Source organism: Schistocerca nitens, chromosome 8 (assembly GCF_023898315.1).
Source record: "Schistocerca nitens isolate TAMUIC-IGC-003100 chromosome 8, iqSchNite1.1, whole genome shotgun sequence".
NCBI lineage: Eukaryota > Metazoa > Arthropoda > Insecta > Orthoptera > Acrididae > Schistocerca > Schistocerca nitens.
This window is the reverse complement of record NC_064621.1, coordinates 441,100,429-441,116,254: the sequence shown is the minus strand read 5'-3', so window position 1 is coordinate 441,116,254 and position 15,826 is coordinate 441,100,429. Positions and strand designations below refer to the sequence as shown.

The following is a 15,826-nucleotide window of genomic DNA, read 5'->3' as shown; positions in this document are numbered from 1 at the left end:
ATGCGACTCTGTCAATTTCAACATCTGGGACTTGAAAGTCCGGACCAATCGTTCAGCGGCACCGTTTGACTGAGGCGAAAACGGCGCGGACGCCAGATGTTGAATACCATTGGCCTGGCAGAATGACTGGAATTCTGCGGACATGAATTGTGGACCATTGTCGGAAACAATAGTCTGCGGAAGACCTTCAATGCAAAAGATAGCAGACAAGGCTTGGATTGTGGCAGAAGACGTCGTGGAAGACATCCGGACAACAAAAGGAAAATTACTGAAAGCATCGACCACAACCAACCATCGAGCATTCCAGAATGGACCAGCAAACTCGATGTGCAAGCGTTGCCAAGGGGAAGTGGCTTTCGGCCATGCAAAGAATTTCCGCGGCGGTGCGGATTGGTGTTCGGCACACGCCACGCAAGAGGAGCACATATTCGTAATCGCAGCATCGATTCCGAACCACGTACAGTGCTGACGAGCAAGTTGTTTCGTACGCACTATACCCCAATGTCCTTGGTGGAGAAGCTTTAAGACAGAGGACTGTAACGAACGTGGGACTACGACTCGGGATTGATCATTATCGGAACGCAACAACAAAACACCACGTCGGACAAAAAGTCTCTCCTTGTGAGCAAAAAAACGGCGAACCAAAGGATCCGCGATCCGGGACTTTGACAAGGGCCATTGCGTAGCAACAAAACGCAAAACAGTAGCAAGGACAGGGTCAGCAGCTGTGGCTGCAGCTACACGACGAAAATCAATCGGAAACGATTCGACCACGTCATCGGTTTCCGAATCAATGAACATGCAAGCAAGTTCGGAAGAATCGAATGCTTTATCTTCAGCAACAGGCAAACGGGACAACGCATCAGCGTTGCCGTGCTTAGCAGTGGACCGATACAAGATATCGTAGCGGTACTGCGAGAGAAAAAGCGACCAGCGAATGAATTTCTGCGCTGTACGTGGAGGTACAGGCTTGGTCGGATGAAAAAGCGATGTCAAAGGTTTGTGGTCCGTGATGATGGTAAAGTGACGACCATACAAGAAGTCATGGAACTTGGTAACACCAACACGAGAGCTAAAGCTTCTTTCTCTATTTGTGAATAATTTCTTTGCGCAGATGAGAGCAATTTGGACGCAAAGGCAATAGGGCGATCATGCGAGCCATCTTTGTGCGCAAGCACAGCACCGATCCCGAAATCCGATGCATCTACCATCAACAAAAGGGGTTTCTGGGGATCGAATGGCGTAAGGCAAGTATTTGAAAGTAACGCCGATTTCAGCTGGCGAAAGGCGCGTTCGCATTCCGTCGTCCAGACGAACGGAACACCTTTACGGCGTAAGCGATGAAGCGGAGCTGAAATGGAAGAAGCATTGCGCACAAACTTGGAATAATAATGAATTTTACCCAGCACACTCTGTAGCTGTTTCAAATCTTGCGGAGCAGGTAAGTCCTGTATGGCACGGAGGTGCTCTGGACTCGGATGTATACCTTGGGCATTTATGACATGCCCCAGGTAGGGTAAGTCCCGAGCAAAAAACACACATTTGTCCTTCCTCAAGCGAAGACCATTTTGACGCAAGACCTGAAATAATGTTCGGAGATTTTGCAAATGTTCTGCTTCTGTCTGTCCTGAGATCACAATATCGTCCAGATAGTTCGCAGCAGTAGGGACCGACGCACAAATAGTTTGTAAATATTGCTGAAACAATGCAGGGGCGGATGCACACCCGAATGGCAGTCTTTTGAAGCGATACAAGCCAAGATGCGTGTTAACCACTAAGACGCGCTGGGATTCTTCGTCCACAGGTATTTGCAAGTACGCATCTGCTAGGTCCAATTTTGAAAAATATTTTCCCGGGCACAGGTTGTCAAAAAGATCTTCCGGGCGGGGCAAAGGAAAAGTAGCAGTCACAAGTTGTGGATTCACAGTTGCCTTGAAGTCCACACAAAGTCTCAATTTTCCGGAAGGCTTTGGCAAAATTACTAAGGGTGAGGCCCAGAGAGAAGCCTGCACACGTTCAATGACACCTTGAGATTCTAAATCGTGCAATGTTCTTGCGACCTCATCACGCAAGGCGTGGGGAACATTGCGTGCTCTGAAAAATTTCGGTTGCGCGTTGTCTTTCAGTTCCAAATGTGCAGCATAGTTCTTAGCGCAACCAAGGCCCGGCGCAAAAATGTCTGCAAATTCTTCACAAAGACTAGAAACACTGGCGGAAGGCACAGTCTGATTCACTGATAGGACCTGATTTACTATAGACATATTAAACAATTGAAACAAATCTAAACCAAACAAGTTCACTGCACTAGAAGTAGAACGAAGAACGTAAAATGACACAAGTTTTGTTTGTCCCTTGTATGTTGCAAGAAGGCTGCACTGTCCTAACACAGGGATCGGCTGTCCTGAGTAACTAGTTAACTTAACCTTTGCGGCACGCAATGGCGGTTGGCCCAGTTGTATGTACGTGTCGTGATTGAGCAATGAAACTGCAGCTCCGGTATCGAGCTGGAATGGGATCACTTTGCCTTCAAAGTCCAGGTCTACAAAAAGTTTATTGTCCTGCTGACGACAAGAGCGACTGTCACGTGCAATTTGAACTGATACAGGTACAGAAGCACTTGCTACTTTACGGGATTTCCGGCGACGTCGACGCACATTTGTGGTGGGACGAACACAGTCACTGTTAGCTAAAGTGTCACTGGACGGGTGGGAATGAACTACATGAATGTCCATGGGTGAAGGTCCACGAGCCTGATTGTCCTGGGTTTGAGTCCGGCGCGAAGCAAAAGGCCTGGAATTTGTGTGATTGTCTGATCTAAGCTTTTTCTGGCAAACACTTTGAACATGTCCCTTCTTGTGACAGTAAAAGCAAATAGCTTGGCGTGACGGGCAATTTTCACGCGAATGTCTAGTTGCACACCGCGGGCATGATTTCACTGCATTTGCTTGCTTACGCGGCGCACGTGTTTGCGAGCTAGGCTGCCGCTGCTGTGCGGACGGGCGCGAGGGCCGTGTAGCGTCCCGGGCAGCGCGGCCGGCGGGCCGGTGAATGTGACACACGGCTGGCGAAGTTTCAAATGATGCCTGAGCAAAGTCAAGTGTGTCTTGCCTATCCAATATGTCTATCACTTGTTGAAGGGAGGGATTAACTAGTTTCAAAATCTGTTCCCGTATGCGAACATCAGAAACGTTCTGTGCTATTGCATCACGCACCATAGTGTCTGAATAAGGAAGTCCACAGTCACATTCAAATGCACACTCCCTAGTAAGTCCTTGCAATGGTGCAACCCACTCCCTATTAGTCTGACCGGCCGTACGTTTTGTACGAAAGAACGTATACCGTTTTGCAACTACATTTACTGTTTCTTTGAAATAGGCATCTAAAGCAGACAAAATTTCGTCGTAGGACAGAGTTGCTACGTCGCGTCGGGGAAACAACTTCACTATCACACGGTAGGTAGACACACCTACACAAGAAAGCAAAAACGGCTGCCGCTCTTTACCTTGAATTCTGTAGGCTGCTAGGTGAAAGTTGAACTGGCGAGACCACTCGTGCCAGGTTTCGCACTTGGCCTCAAAGGGCCTAAATGGCGGTGCGACAGCGTTTGGAGGCAGCGGTAGCGAAGAAGCGGCGGCTGCCGCATCGGTTTGTAGCGCACGTTGACCCTGGACGAGCTGTCCAAGGGCTTCCAATAACGCCTGCGTCTGCTGATTCTGCAAGCGAAAAAATTCGGACAGTACATCTGGAGAATGTGGCGAAGCCATGACACAAACGAATGAATACAAACTCTTTTACTCGTCGCCAAATAATGTTGTGTCTAGCTCATACAGCATAGACACAATGAGGTAGCTAGGTGCACGCTAAACTAACGCAGACGGGCTTGAAGTTCTGGAACATGAGACTTATTAATGAATAAGAAGAAAAGTACGTAGATGTTACTTAACTTTTATTCTCTTGTTGGAATACATCTCTCTTGAATATTAGTACGCTATAAGCACTGATACAAATGGCGCCTTGCTAGGTAGTAGCTATGGACTAAGCTGAAGGCTATTCTATCTGTCTCTCGGCAAATGAGAGGAAAGCTTCGTACGTCTGGTCGCAAGCTATGTCTTCCGTACAACTGGGCGAGGTCTAGTCCGTGTCTTGTGACCTGCCATGTGGTGGCGCTAGGTTTGCGATTACACAGTGGCGACACGCGGGTCCGACATGTACTACAGGACCGCGGCCGATTTAAGTTACCACCTAGCAAGTGTGGTGTCTGGCGGTGACACCACACCTTTAACTACTACCATAGCAGAATAATGTCAAGTGATCTTTCCCAGAACCGAAAGAAATTCTGGTCATGTGCAAAGACTGTTAGTAGCGCCAAAGTTAATGTCCAGTCCCTAGCGAATGAGACAGGAACTGAAATGGAGGGTACCAAAGCAAAAGCTGAAATTCTTAACTCGCTTTTCAAATGTTCCTTTACAAAGGAAAACTTAGGAGAATTGACCCAATTTAATCCTCGTACCACTGAAAAGATGAATGAAATAAGTATTAGCGTCAGTGGTGTTGAGAAATCATTAAAGTTGAACAAAGCACCAGGCCCCGATGGAATCCCTGTCCGATTCTATACTGAATTTGCGGTCGAGTTAGCCCCTCTTCTGCATATAATCTATAGAAGATCTCTCGGGAAAATAATAAAAATAAAAAACCGTACCCATTTCTTGCGAAAAGGCACAGGTCACGCCGATCTGCAAGAAGGGTAGAAGAAGTGATCAACAAAACTACCGTCCAATATCCTTGATATCCGTTTGTTGTAGAATCTTAGAACATATTCTGAGCGCAAACATAATGAGGTATCTTGAACAGAATAAGTTCCTCAATGCCAACCACTAAGGATTTCGAAAACATCGATCATGTAAAACCCAACTCGCACTTTCTCACATGACATAGTAAAAGCTTTGAATCAAGGCTACTACCGAGATGCAGTATCTCTTTGACTCCAGAAAGCACTTGACTCAGTACCGCACCTACGCTTATTGTCAAAAGTACGATCATATGCAGTATGAAGTGAAAATTGTGACTGATTTGAGGACTTTTTGGTAGGAAGGGCACAGCATGTTACCTTGGATGGAGAGTCATCGTCAGATGTAGAAGTAACTTTGGGTGTGCCTATGGAAGTGTGTTGGGACCCTTGCTGTTCATATTGTATATTAATGACCTTGCAGACAGTATTAATAGTAAAATCAGGCTTTTTGCAGATGATGCAGTCATCTACGTATAATGAAGCGCTATTTGAAAGACGCTGCATAAATATTCATTCAGATCTTGATAAGATTTCAACGTGTTGCAGAGACTGGCAAATTGCTCTAAATGATCAGAAATGTTAATTTTTGCACTTCACAAAACTAAAAAAATGTAGTATGCAATAACTATAATATCAATGAGTCACTATCAGAATCGACTAACTCATTCAAATACCTGATTGTAACACTTACTATGAATATGAAATTGTGTGATCATAACGTTCAGTCGTGGGTAAAGTAGGTAGTAGCCTTCAGTTTATTGGTAGAATGCTGGGGAAGTGCAATCAATCGACAAAGTAGATTGCTTACAAATCACTACTGCAACCGGTTCTAGAATATTGCTCAAGTGTGTGGGACCCATATCAGATAGCACTAACAGGGGATACTGAAAGTATACAGAGAAGTGCAACACGAATGATCACAGGTTTGTTTAATCCGTGGGAGAGTGTCACAGAGATACTGAAAGAACTGAACTGGAAAGCTCTTCAAGATAGACATAAACTATCCCGAGGAAGTCTATTAACAGAGTTTCAAGAAGAGGACTCTAGGGATGTGCTACGATCCCCTTTGTATCGCTCACATAGGGATCGTGAGGATAAGACTAGAATAATTTCTGCACGCTTAGAGGCATTCAAACAATCATCTTCCCGCGCTCCATTCATGAATGGAACAGGAATAAACCCTAATAACTAGTATAATGGGACGCACCCTCTGCCATGCACCTCATGGTTGTTTGCAGAGTATAGATGTAAATGTAGATTTGCTATAGTATGTAAAGATTGGCGTCACGAGTAAGTGCGAATGAATTGGAAGTCGGCGCACGAGCCATGGGACACAGTATCTCCTAGGTAGCGATGAAGTGGAGATTTTCCCTTAAGACTTTTTCACGAGTGTACCGTGAATATCAGGAATACGGTAAAACATCAAATCTCCGACATCGCTGTGGCTGGAAAAAGATCCTGCAAGAACGGGACCAAAGACGATTGTAGAGAATCGTCTAACGCGACAGAAGTGCAACCCTTCCGCAAATTGCTTCAGATTTCAATTCTGGGCGATCAATAAGTGTTAGCATTCAACGAAACGTCACCGATATGGGCATTCGGAGCCGAACGCCACTCGTGTACCCTTGATGGCTACACGACACAAAGCTTTACGCTTCGCCAGAGGCCGTCAGCACCGACATTGGACTGTAGATGACTGGAAACATGTTGCCTGGTGGGACGAGTCTCGTTTCAAATTGTATCGCCCGGATGGGGCGTGTGCAGTTGGAGTGGTATAAGTTCCCTGATGCTTCTGGACATGACTCTGACAGTGACATGTACGTAAGCATCCTGTCTGATCACCTGCATCCATTCACATCCATTGTGCATTCCGACGGACTTGAGCAATTCCAGCAGGACCATGCGAGTGGCTCTAGGAACACTCTTCTGACTTTAAACACTTCCGCTGTCCACCAAACTCCCCAGACATGAACGTTCAAATGGTTCAAATGGCTCTGAGCACTATGCGACTTAACTTCTGAGGTCATCAGTCGCCTAGAACTTAGAACTAATTAAACCTAACTAACCTAAGGACATCACACACATCCATGCCCGAGGCAGGATTCGAACCTGCGACCGTAGCGGTCGCTCGGCTCCAGACTGTAGCGCCTAGAACCGCACGGCCACTCCGGCCGGCCATGAACGTTATTGAGCCTATCTGGGATGCCTTGGAGCGTGCTGTTCACAAGAGATCTCCACCCTCTTGTACTCTTCAGGACTCGTGGTGTCACTTCCGTCCAGCACTACTTCAGACGTTAGTCGAGTCCACGCCACCTCGTGTTGCAGCACTTCTGCATGCTCGCGGGTGCCCTACTCGATATTAGATAGGTGTATCAGTTTCCGCTGGCCGTGTGGCCGAGCGGTTCTAGGCGCTTCAGTCTGGCACCGCGCGACAGCTACGGTCGTAGGTTCGAATCCTGCCTCGGGCATGGATGTGGTGATGTCCTTAGGTTAGTTAGGTTTAAGTAGTTCTAAGTTCTAGGGGACTGATGACCTCAGATGTTAAGTCCCATAGTGCTCAGAGCCATTTGAACCATTTCCTTGGCTCTTCAGTGTGTTTATCTGTAAGCATTATAATGAAAACTTTGATATTATGCAGGGGTTCAACAAAAATATCGAAACACCACGAAAAATGCATGCATGCACATAAATGCAGATGCTAGCAATGTCTGCAGGTTGCGCTGTTGTATCTGACAGCGAGCCGCACCTGTGCAGCTTCCTCAATACGTCACAAATGTCAGTCGTGGTCAGAACAGTGTTCTCTCTAGTTTTGAGAGCGTTGTGTCGGAGCCCACTGCATTCGAAAGTGGGCAAATTGTTGTTGCTCAGTGTGGTGGGTGCTTCCGTGAACAAGGTAGCCGAAGTGTTTGGTATTTCAACAGGCACGGTATCGATGCTTTATACCGCCTACAGGGAAAGCGGAAAAACATCATCCGCTAAATCGCGACATGGACAGAAGTGTGTGGTGACTGATCGTGACAGTCACTAAAGAGGATTACGACGAAAAATAAGAGGACGACAGCTCCAAAAGTCACAGCAGACCTGAATGTCGCGCTCGTGAACTTAGTCAGCACCGAAACAACACGAAGGGAGCTCCATAAGCAGGGAACTGCAGGGGGAGCTGGAATTCAAAAACCACTGATCAGCGACGCAACGCCCAAATCAGGAAAACGTGGCGCCAAAGCCATAAAATTGGATTATAGAGCAACGGAAGAATATCGTTTTGCATCTGACCCAAGCCGTCCCAAGCCTATAATGCAAACTGCTTGCTGCCAAGAGTGAAACATGGCGGGGGTTCGGTAATGATTTAGGCCGTCCTATCATGGTATTCCATAGACCTCATTGTTACTCTGAAAGGTCGCGTTACTTTCAAGGATTAAATGACTAATCTGGCTGTTCAGGTCCATCCCACGGTACAATGTTTGTTCCCCCCCCCCCATGGGGCTGCTGCATTCCAAGACTACAGGAAACCTGCTCACACTGCTCGCAGCGTCCAGGACTGGTCTTGTGAACATGGCAATGAACTGTCGCTTCTCCCGTGGCCCGTGGCCACCACAGTCGACACATGTCAATGTCATTGACTCTTTGTGGTCTACTTTGGAGACAAGAGTGCGTCATCCTTGTCCACCTGCATCACTGTCACCCGAACTTGCCATCGTGCTGCAGGAAGAGTAGTATAAAATACCTTTGAGAACTATACAGCCCTTGTATTTACCCATTGCTAGACAACTGAAAGCTATTTTAACCCGCCAGGGTAGCCGAGAGCGCTAACGCGCTGCTTCCTGGACTCGCGTAGGCGCGCCGGCCCTGGATCGAATCCGCCCGGCGGATTAACGACGACGGCCGGTGTGCCAGCCAGCCTGGATGTGGTTTTTAGGCGGTTTTCCACATCCTCCTAGGTGAATACCGGGCTGGTCCCCACGCCCCGCCTCAGTTACACGACTCGCAGACATCTGAAAAACATTCACACTCTTTCACGATTTACTCTAGACGCAGACAGCTGGGGTACACTACTTCCGTCCCGGGGGGAAGGGCATCCAGCCACCCCTTAAAATTTACCATGCCAATTCCGTACTTAACCCTGCCGACCCTGCGCACAATGCGGGATAAAGGCAGTAGCAAAAGAAAGAAAAGAAAGAAAGAAAACCGATTGAAAGCTGTTTTGAATGCCAACGGGTTTACAACGCTGTGTTAGGCAAGGTAATGTGTTGTGTTTTTTATGTTTACATATATTCAATTTTTACGTTTCTTACACAGCAAATAAACAGAAATAATGCTCAAATATTGCATTTAGTAATATTTTCATTAAATGTGTAAAAAAGAAAGGCGAAGCAAAATTTGACGCTTTCAAGAAAATATTGTACTTAACAGAGTCCGCGAGGACTCTGCAAGTAACTTTCCAAGAATGGTTTGTCACTGAAGCGACCAGAAACTTCGTATTTTCACGAATAATTGGTTTAAGATGCAAGTAAAGCAGGCCCAACAAGAGAGAAAACGAAATTGTATCCCGAGAAGACCACACCAAAACACAGTCCCTTGTACAGCACCGATTATCGTCGCCAATGTGTGGTGAAATGATGCGTTAGTCCTGGTTTACTGACAAAATGCGCAATGAGAGATAATTCTTTATGAATGTAAACAAAGACTGTTTTTCTTTAGAAACTTTAAAAATGATTTCGTTCATCATGTTTTTGAAAGCCTTGCAACAGTGTAATCATTAATGATTTAAACAATAAAAAACTACGCCAGTTATTTATTTGTTCATGCTTAGAACAACACCTTTCGAGTATTTATTCTCATTTTCAAGTGCATTTGTTAAATAAATATGTTTTGTGCCGTCTGCATGTGTGATTTTCTGCCTCTCTTGCTTTGTAGACAACTAGAATCCATGAGAGGGAGAAAATCACAGAGTCAAACATCACAAAAAATGTTGCAGAGCCATTTTTACTTATTTATTTTTGCTTCTGTCGTATACTTTGACACATGTCAGTTATCACTATTAATTGTGATCACATCTGTAAATAAATTTGTGCAATTTGGCACATTTGGCGCCTCTCTCAGTTTGGCGCGACAAGATGTCTCTTGTGCCGCTTGGGTCTTAAACCAGCCCTGCATGTCAACACCATGCGGATTGGACTCACGCTTGCAGTGCTCAAAACCCATCACCCTCCGTCTGTGGAGAGAACGAAGTGATTAATAAGGGAAAAAACCTTGTTACGTTTCTTATTGAACAACTTGGCTGCAATGCTTGTTACACCACATTAAATGAGTGTCCATGTAAACACATCAACAAAAGTTTTGCATATCTCCTTTATTTTTGAATTCATGGCACAGAAAACAGAATTTGGCTCTGAGGCATTACTATGTTTTCATTTGCAATGTGCCCAGAGCACAAAATCAGAAAACCAACATTTTTGTAACGACTGAGTCGTCTGATATCCTTGGTGTGTTTCTCACAGCAATCCCGAACAACGTCAGTGCCTGGTGACGTGGTGGACCGTCCACTTGCTCAGAAGATGGCTTAAATCCGTCGTAGCACACCATCGATGAGGTCATCAAACCAGTTTTGGTCCGAATTGTCCGACCCTTCAATGGTAATTGTGCGTAATCCACGTAGAATACGTGGTCGCTTGTCGACGTTGAAAAACGGGCTCGTTTCAATTGATCCCACACGTGTTCAGTTGGATTCATGTCCAGGGACAGGCAAGCCACTGCCAAAGAGGCAATACGATCCCACTATTGGTTGAAGCCGACCGGTGTGGCCGTGCGCGGTTCTAGGCGCTTCAGTCTGGAACCGCGCGACCGCTACGGTCGCAGGTTCGAATCCTGCCTCGGGCATGGACGTGTGCGATGCCCTTAGGTTAGTTAGGTTAAGTAGTTCTAAGTTCTAGGGGTCTGATGACCTCAGATGTTAAGTCCCATAGTGCTCAGAACCATTTGAACCATTTTTGAACCCCTATTGGTTACAAAATCTCGTAACTCTACCGCAGAGCAGTGAGGTTGCCCTCAACGAATACAAGAGGCCTACCATGGCCCCATGTAAGGCCACTGCAGACCATTACTCTACCACCAATTTGTTACACATAAGCGATACAGTGTTGGTGGCGTTCGATGTTACCATGTTGTCTCTAAACACATTGTCTGCGATTACCGAGATACAAACAGATCTAGTTTCGTCTATAAACAACATCCCACACCATGGCGTCCATTCTGCATGATTTCTTCCCCAATTATAACGCAGTCCATGGGGGTGTGGTCTACAACGTGGTGCTCGCCGTGGTCGTCAGGAATTGAGATCCACGTCATGCAATCGTCTCCTAACAGTTTGATGCGATACATGACTTCTTTTAGTCTCTCGTAATACCGAATTCAGTTCTGGAGCAATCACGCTAGTTTCCCTGTGACTCAAATGTCGTAGATGTAGATCACCCTGTTTACCTTTCGAACGTGTACGGTCTGTGCGGTTAAGTCCTCAACACTACCTGCCAGTTGGAACCAATTCTACGTCCGCAATGAATCAATTTGACTCTGATGAACCAGTCGAGCAACTTACCTGGTTGATTAATCACCTGTGCTTAACGTGATGATACGAAGTAGATAAGTAGTTTCTGTCGTCCTTTGTGGCATGATGGATCTTCATTCCACTATCACACAGGCATGTCTAATGCGTCCGTAATGGTGTTTTATTTTCAACTGAAACGCTGCAATGCATTCGAGTTAGAGGCTCTGCCGTAGGTAGCGCTCGAGAAAACTGTGCATACCCTATGTGATCAAAAGTATCCGTATACCCCCAAAATCATACGTGTTTCATATTAGGTGCATTGTGCTGCCACCTACTGCCACGTACGACCTCAGTAGTCATTAGACATCGGGAGAGAGCAGAATAGGGCGCTCCGCGGAACTCACGGACTTCGAACGTGGTCAGATGATTGGGTGTCACTTGTGTCATATGTCTGTACGCGAGATTTCCAAGCTCCTAAACATCCCTAGTTCTACTGTTTCCGATGTGATAGTGAAGTGGAAACGTGAAGGAACATGTACAGCACAAAAACGTACAGGCCGACCACATCTGTTGACTGACAGACACCGCCAACAGTTGAAGAGGCTCGTAATGTATTATAGGAAGACATCTATCCAGACCATCACGCAGGAATTCCAAACTATATCAGAATCCTCTTCAAATACTATGACAGTCAGGCGGGTGGTGAGAAAACTTGGATTTCATGCTCGAGCGGCTGCTCATGAGCCACACATCACGCCGGTAAATGCCAAACGACGCCTCGCTTGGTGTAAGGAGCGTAAACATTGGACGACTGAGCAGTGTAAAGACGTTGTGTGGAATGACGAATCACGGTACACCATGTGGCGATCCTATGGCAGGGTCTGGTTATGGCTAATACCCGGTGAACGTCATCTGCCAGCGTGTGTAGTACCAACAGTAAAATTCGGAGGCGGTGGTGTTATGGTGCAGTCGTGTTTTTCATGGAAGCTGCTAGCACCCCTTGTTTTTTGTGACACTATCATAGCACAGGCCTACATTGAGGTTTGAAGCAGCTTCTTGCTTCCCACTGCTGAAGAGCAATTCAGGGATGGTGATTGCATCTTTCAACACGATGGAGCACCTGTTCACAATGCACGGCCTGTGGCGGAGTGCTTACACGACAATAACATCCCTGTAATGGATTGGCCTGCACGGAGTCCTGACCTGAAGCCTGTAGAACACCTCTGTGGAACGCCGACTTCGTGCCTGGTCTCACCGACCGACATCGATACCTCTCCTCAGTGCAGCACTCCGTGAAGAATGGGCTGCCATTCTCCAAGAAACTTTCCAGCACCTAACTGAACGTATGCCTGCGAGAGTGAAAGCTGTCATCAAGGCTAAGGGTGAGCCAAAACCATATTGAATTCCAGCATTACCGGTGGAGGACGCCACAAACTTGTAAGTCGTTTTGCTGTGTACATAGTTCCGCGTGGTCAGCGCGTACAAACTTTCCCACTAGAGCGCGCCCCGCTAAGCACAACAGCGCAAGCGCAGCGCTCGTCCATCTCCGCACTACGAGATGGCGCTGCCATAGAGACGGACCAAATTCTGCTTCCGCCGATCCGCGTATTAATATGGAACACAGCCAATGAGATTGCTGCTAACGTAGAACCTTTGCTCCTCGCGGATCACACTCGCGCAGTGATACATGAACGCGCGAGGTATTATAACGAGTGTACAGACCTCCGATTAGTCAGTCTGCATTAGTCTGTACCAGTCTATAGTCAAGTTTCAGTCTGCGCCTAATAAAATTACCATATTCCTGTACATAGCCATGAATATAAATGTATAGACACTTTCGTCAAGTATCAGAGATATATGTGAGAATAAGGTTAACGCACTAAAACCAAAGCAACTTCAGATTGTCAATTGTAAATAGTATCCAGAACGAAGTTAAGTAATTTTTATGCTTGTTATTAATTTAATAAATGTGTGTGAAAATTAATCAAGTTCTGTTTAAAGTTGGTCACCGTCAATCTACTACTCTAAGCGTGCAAGTGGCATTTCTATCATCTGACCTAACGGCAGAAGATAAACGCGCCACGATAAGACCACGAGACATATTGCTGACACTCGCCTACTTCGTTAGAGCGACAAGTCAAATAATCTGATGGTTTGTGTACTGAAGGTCTTACAGTACGCACACCACACGTTTTCAGCCAGATGGCCGTATACTTTCAATAACATAGTGTATGTTACCAAACAACATCAGGGGTGACATTCTGATCAATGCATGGACATTCACAATAGCGTCACGCCTGCACGACGCATCAGGATGATGCAAAACTTTTTTTTTGGTGTGTACTACACTGAAGAGCCAAAGAAACTGGTACACCTGCCTAATATCGTCTAGGGCCACCACCAGCACACTGAAGTGCCGCAACACGACGTGGCATGGATTCGAGTAATGTCTGAAGTAGTGCTGAAGGTAATCGACACCATGACTCCTACAGAGCTGTCCATAAATCCGAAAGAGTAAGAGCGGGTGGAGATGTCTTCTGAACAGCACGTTACAAGGGATCACAGATATGGTCAATTATGTTCATCTGGGGAGTTTAGCGGCCAGCGGAAGCCTTTAAACTCAGAAGAGGGTTCCTGGAGCCAGTCTATAGCAATTCTGAACGCCGCGCGGGGTAGCCGTGGGGTCCAAGGCGCCTTGTCACGGTCCGCGCGGCTCACCCCGTCGGAGGTTCGAGTCCACCTTCGGGCAAGGGTGTGTGTGTTGTCCTTAGCGTAAGTTAGTTTAAGTTACATTAAGTAGTGCGTAAGCTTAGGGACCGATGACTTAAGCAGTTTAGTCCCATAAGACCTTACCACAAATTTCAAATTTCAGTTCTGGGCGTTTGGGGTGTCGCATTGTCCTGCTGGAATTGCCCAAGTCCATTGAAATGCGCAATGGACATGAATGGATGCAGGTGATCAGACAGAATTTTTCCGTATGTGTCACCTGTCAGGGTCGTATCTAGACGTATCAGGGGTCCCATATAATTCCAGCTGCACGCGCCCCACATCGTTACAGAGCCTCGACCAGCTTGAACAGTCCCCTGCTGACATGTAGGGACCATGGATTCAATACCCTTACAATTCCATCCGCTCGATACTATTTGAAACGAGAGTCGTCTCACCAGACAACGTGTTTGCTGTCATCAACAGTCCAATGTAGGTGTTGACGGGCCAGGCAAGGCGTAAAGCTTTATGTCGTGCAGTCATCAAGGTTACACGAATGGGCCTTCGGCTTCGAAAGCCCATATGGATTATGTTTCGTTGAAAGGTTCGTACACTGTCACTTGTTCATGTCCCAGGACTGAAATCTGCTGCAATCTACAAAGGGCTCTTACGTTGGCCAGCCGGGGTGACCGAGCGGTTCTAGGCGATACAGTCTGGAACCGCGCGACCGCTACGGTCGCAGATTCGAATCCTGCCTGGGGCATGGATGTGTGTAATGTCCTTAGGTTAGTTAGGTTTAAGTAGTTCTAAATTCTAGGGGACTGATGACGTCAGAAGTTAAGTCCCATAGTGCTCAGAGCCATTTTTTTCTGTTAGGTTGAACGATTCTCTTGCGTCGTCGTTGGTCCCGTTCTTGCAGTATCTTTCTCCGGCCGCAGCGATGTCAGAGATTAGATGTTATGCCGAAATCCTGAAGTTCACGGTACACTTGTGAAACGGTCGTACGGGAAAATCCCCACTTCATCGCTGCCTCGGAGATGCTGTATCCCATCGCCCGTGCGCCGACTATAACACCACGTTCTAGCTCACTTAAATCTTGATAACCTGCCATTGTAGCAGCATCAACCGATCTAACAACTGCGCCAGACACTTGTATTACGTAGGCGTTGCCGACCGCAGCGTCGTATTCTGCCTGTTTGCGTATTTGTGTATCTGAATATGCATGCCTACACTTGTTTCTTTAGCGCTTCAGTGCATTTTCAGTTTGTGTGCGGTTTTAAGGGACGGCTCGTGTGTGTGCAGGCGCAGGCCTGACGGAGGCGATGAATGCGACCGGCGTGGGCGCCGCGCCTCCGACCGCCGCCGCCGCCGACACGACAGCCGCCGCCGCCTCCGCCTCCGACGCCGCCGCCGACGGGTCGACGACGATGAACCCCCGCGAGGTGGCGCGTGCCGAGTTCTACGGCACGTACGACCCGATGACGGGCATCCGCATCGCGGGCACGCTGGGCGGCTTCTTCAGCCTGATGGTGCTGCTGGTGGTGTACAAGAGCCGGTGCAAGGGCGGCAGCTCGCGCTGCAGCCTGGCGGGCGACCCGGCCGTGCAGCGCGCCTGGGCGGAGCGGCTGCAGCGCGAGGCCGACGCCGCCGAGGAGGCGGAGGACCGCAGCCGCCGCGAGCAGCTGGCCAAGCTGTACGCCGCCGCCGCCGCGGAGCGCCTCTCGCACCGCGTAAGCCAGCGCTGCCGCCGACACCCGTTTCTCGTTCCTGTGAATTGAAGGGGAAGGGGC

General features: G+C 47.5%; 1 protein-coding gene across 1 annotated transcript in view; it reads left to right on the top strand.

Moving 5' to 3' along the window:
• LOC126199600 (uncharacterized) overlaps window positions 1–15,826 on the top strand; it is a 1,222,178-nt gene that overhangs the window by 1,107,254 nt on the left and 99,098 nt on the right. The window contains exon 5 of the mRNA XM_049936527.1: window positions 15,339–15,766. Coding sequence (XP_049792484.1) covers window positions 15,359–15,766 — 408 coding nt within the window. The 5' untranslated portion in view covers window positions 15,339–15,358. The remainder of the gene's footprint in view (window positions 1–15,338; window positions 15,767–15,826) is intronic.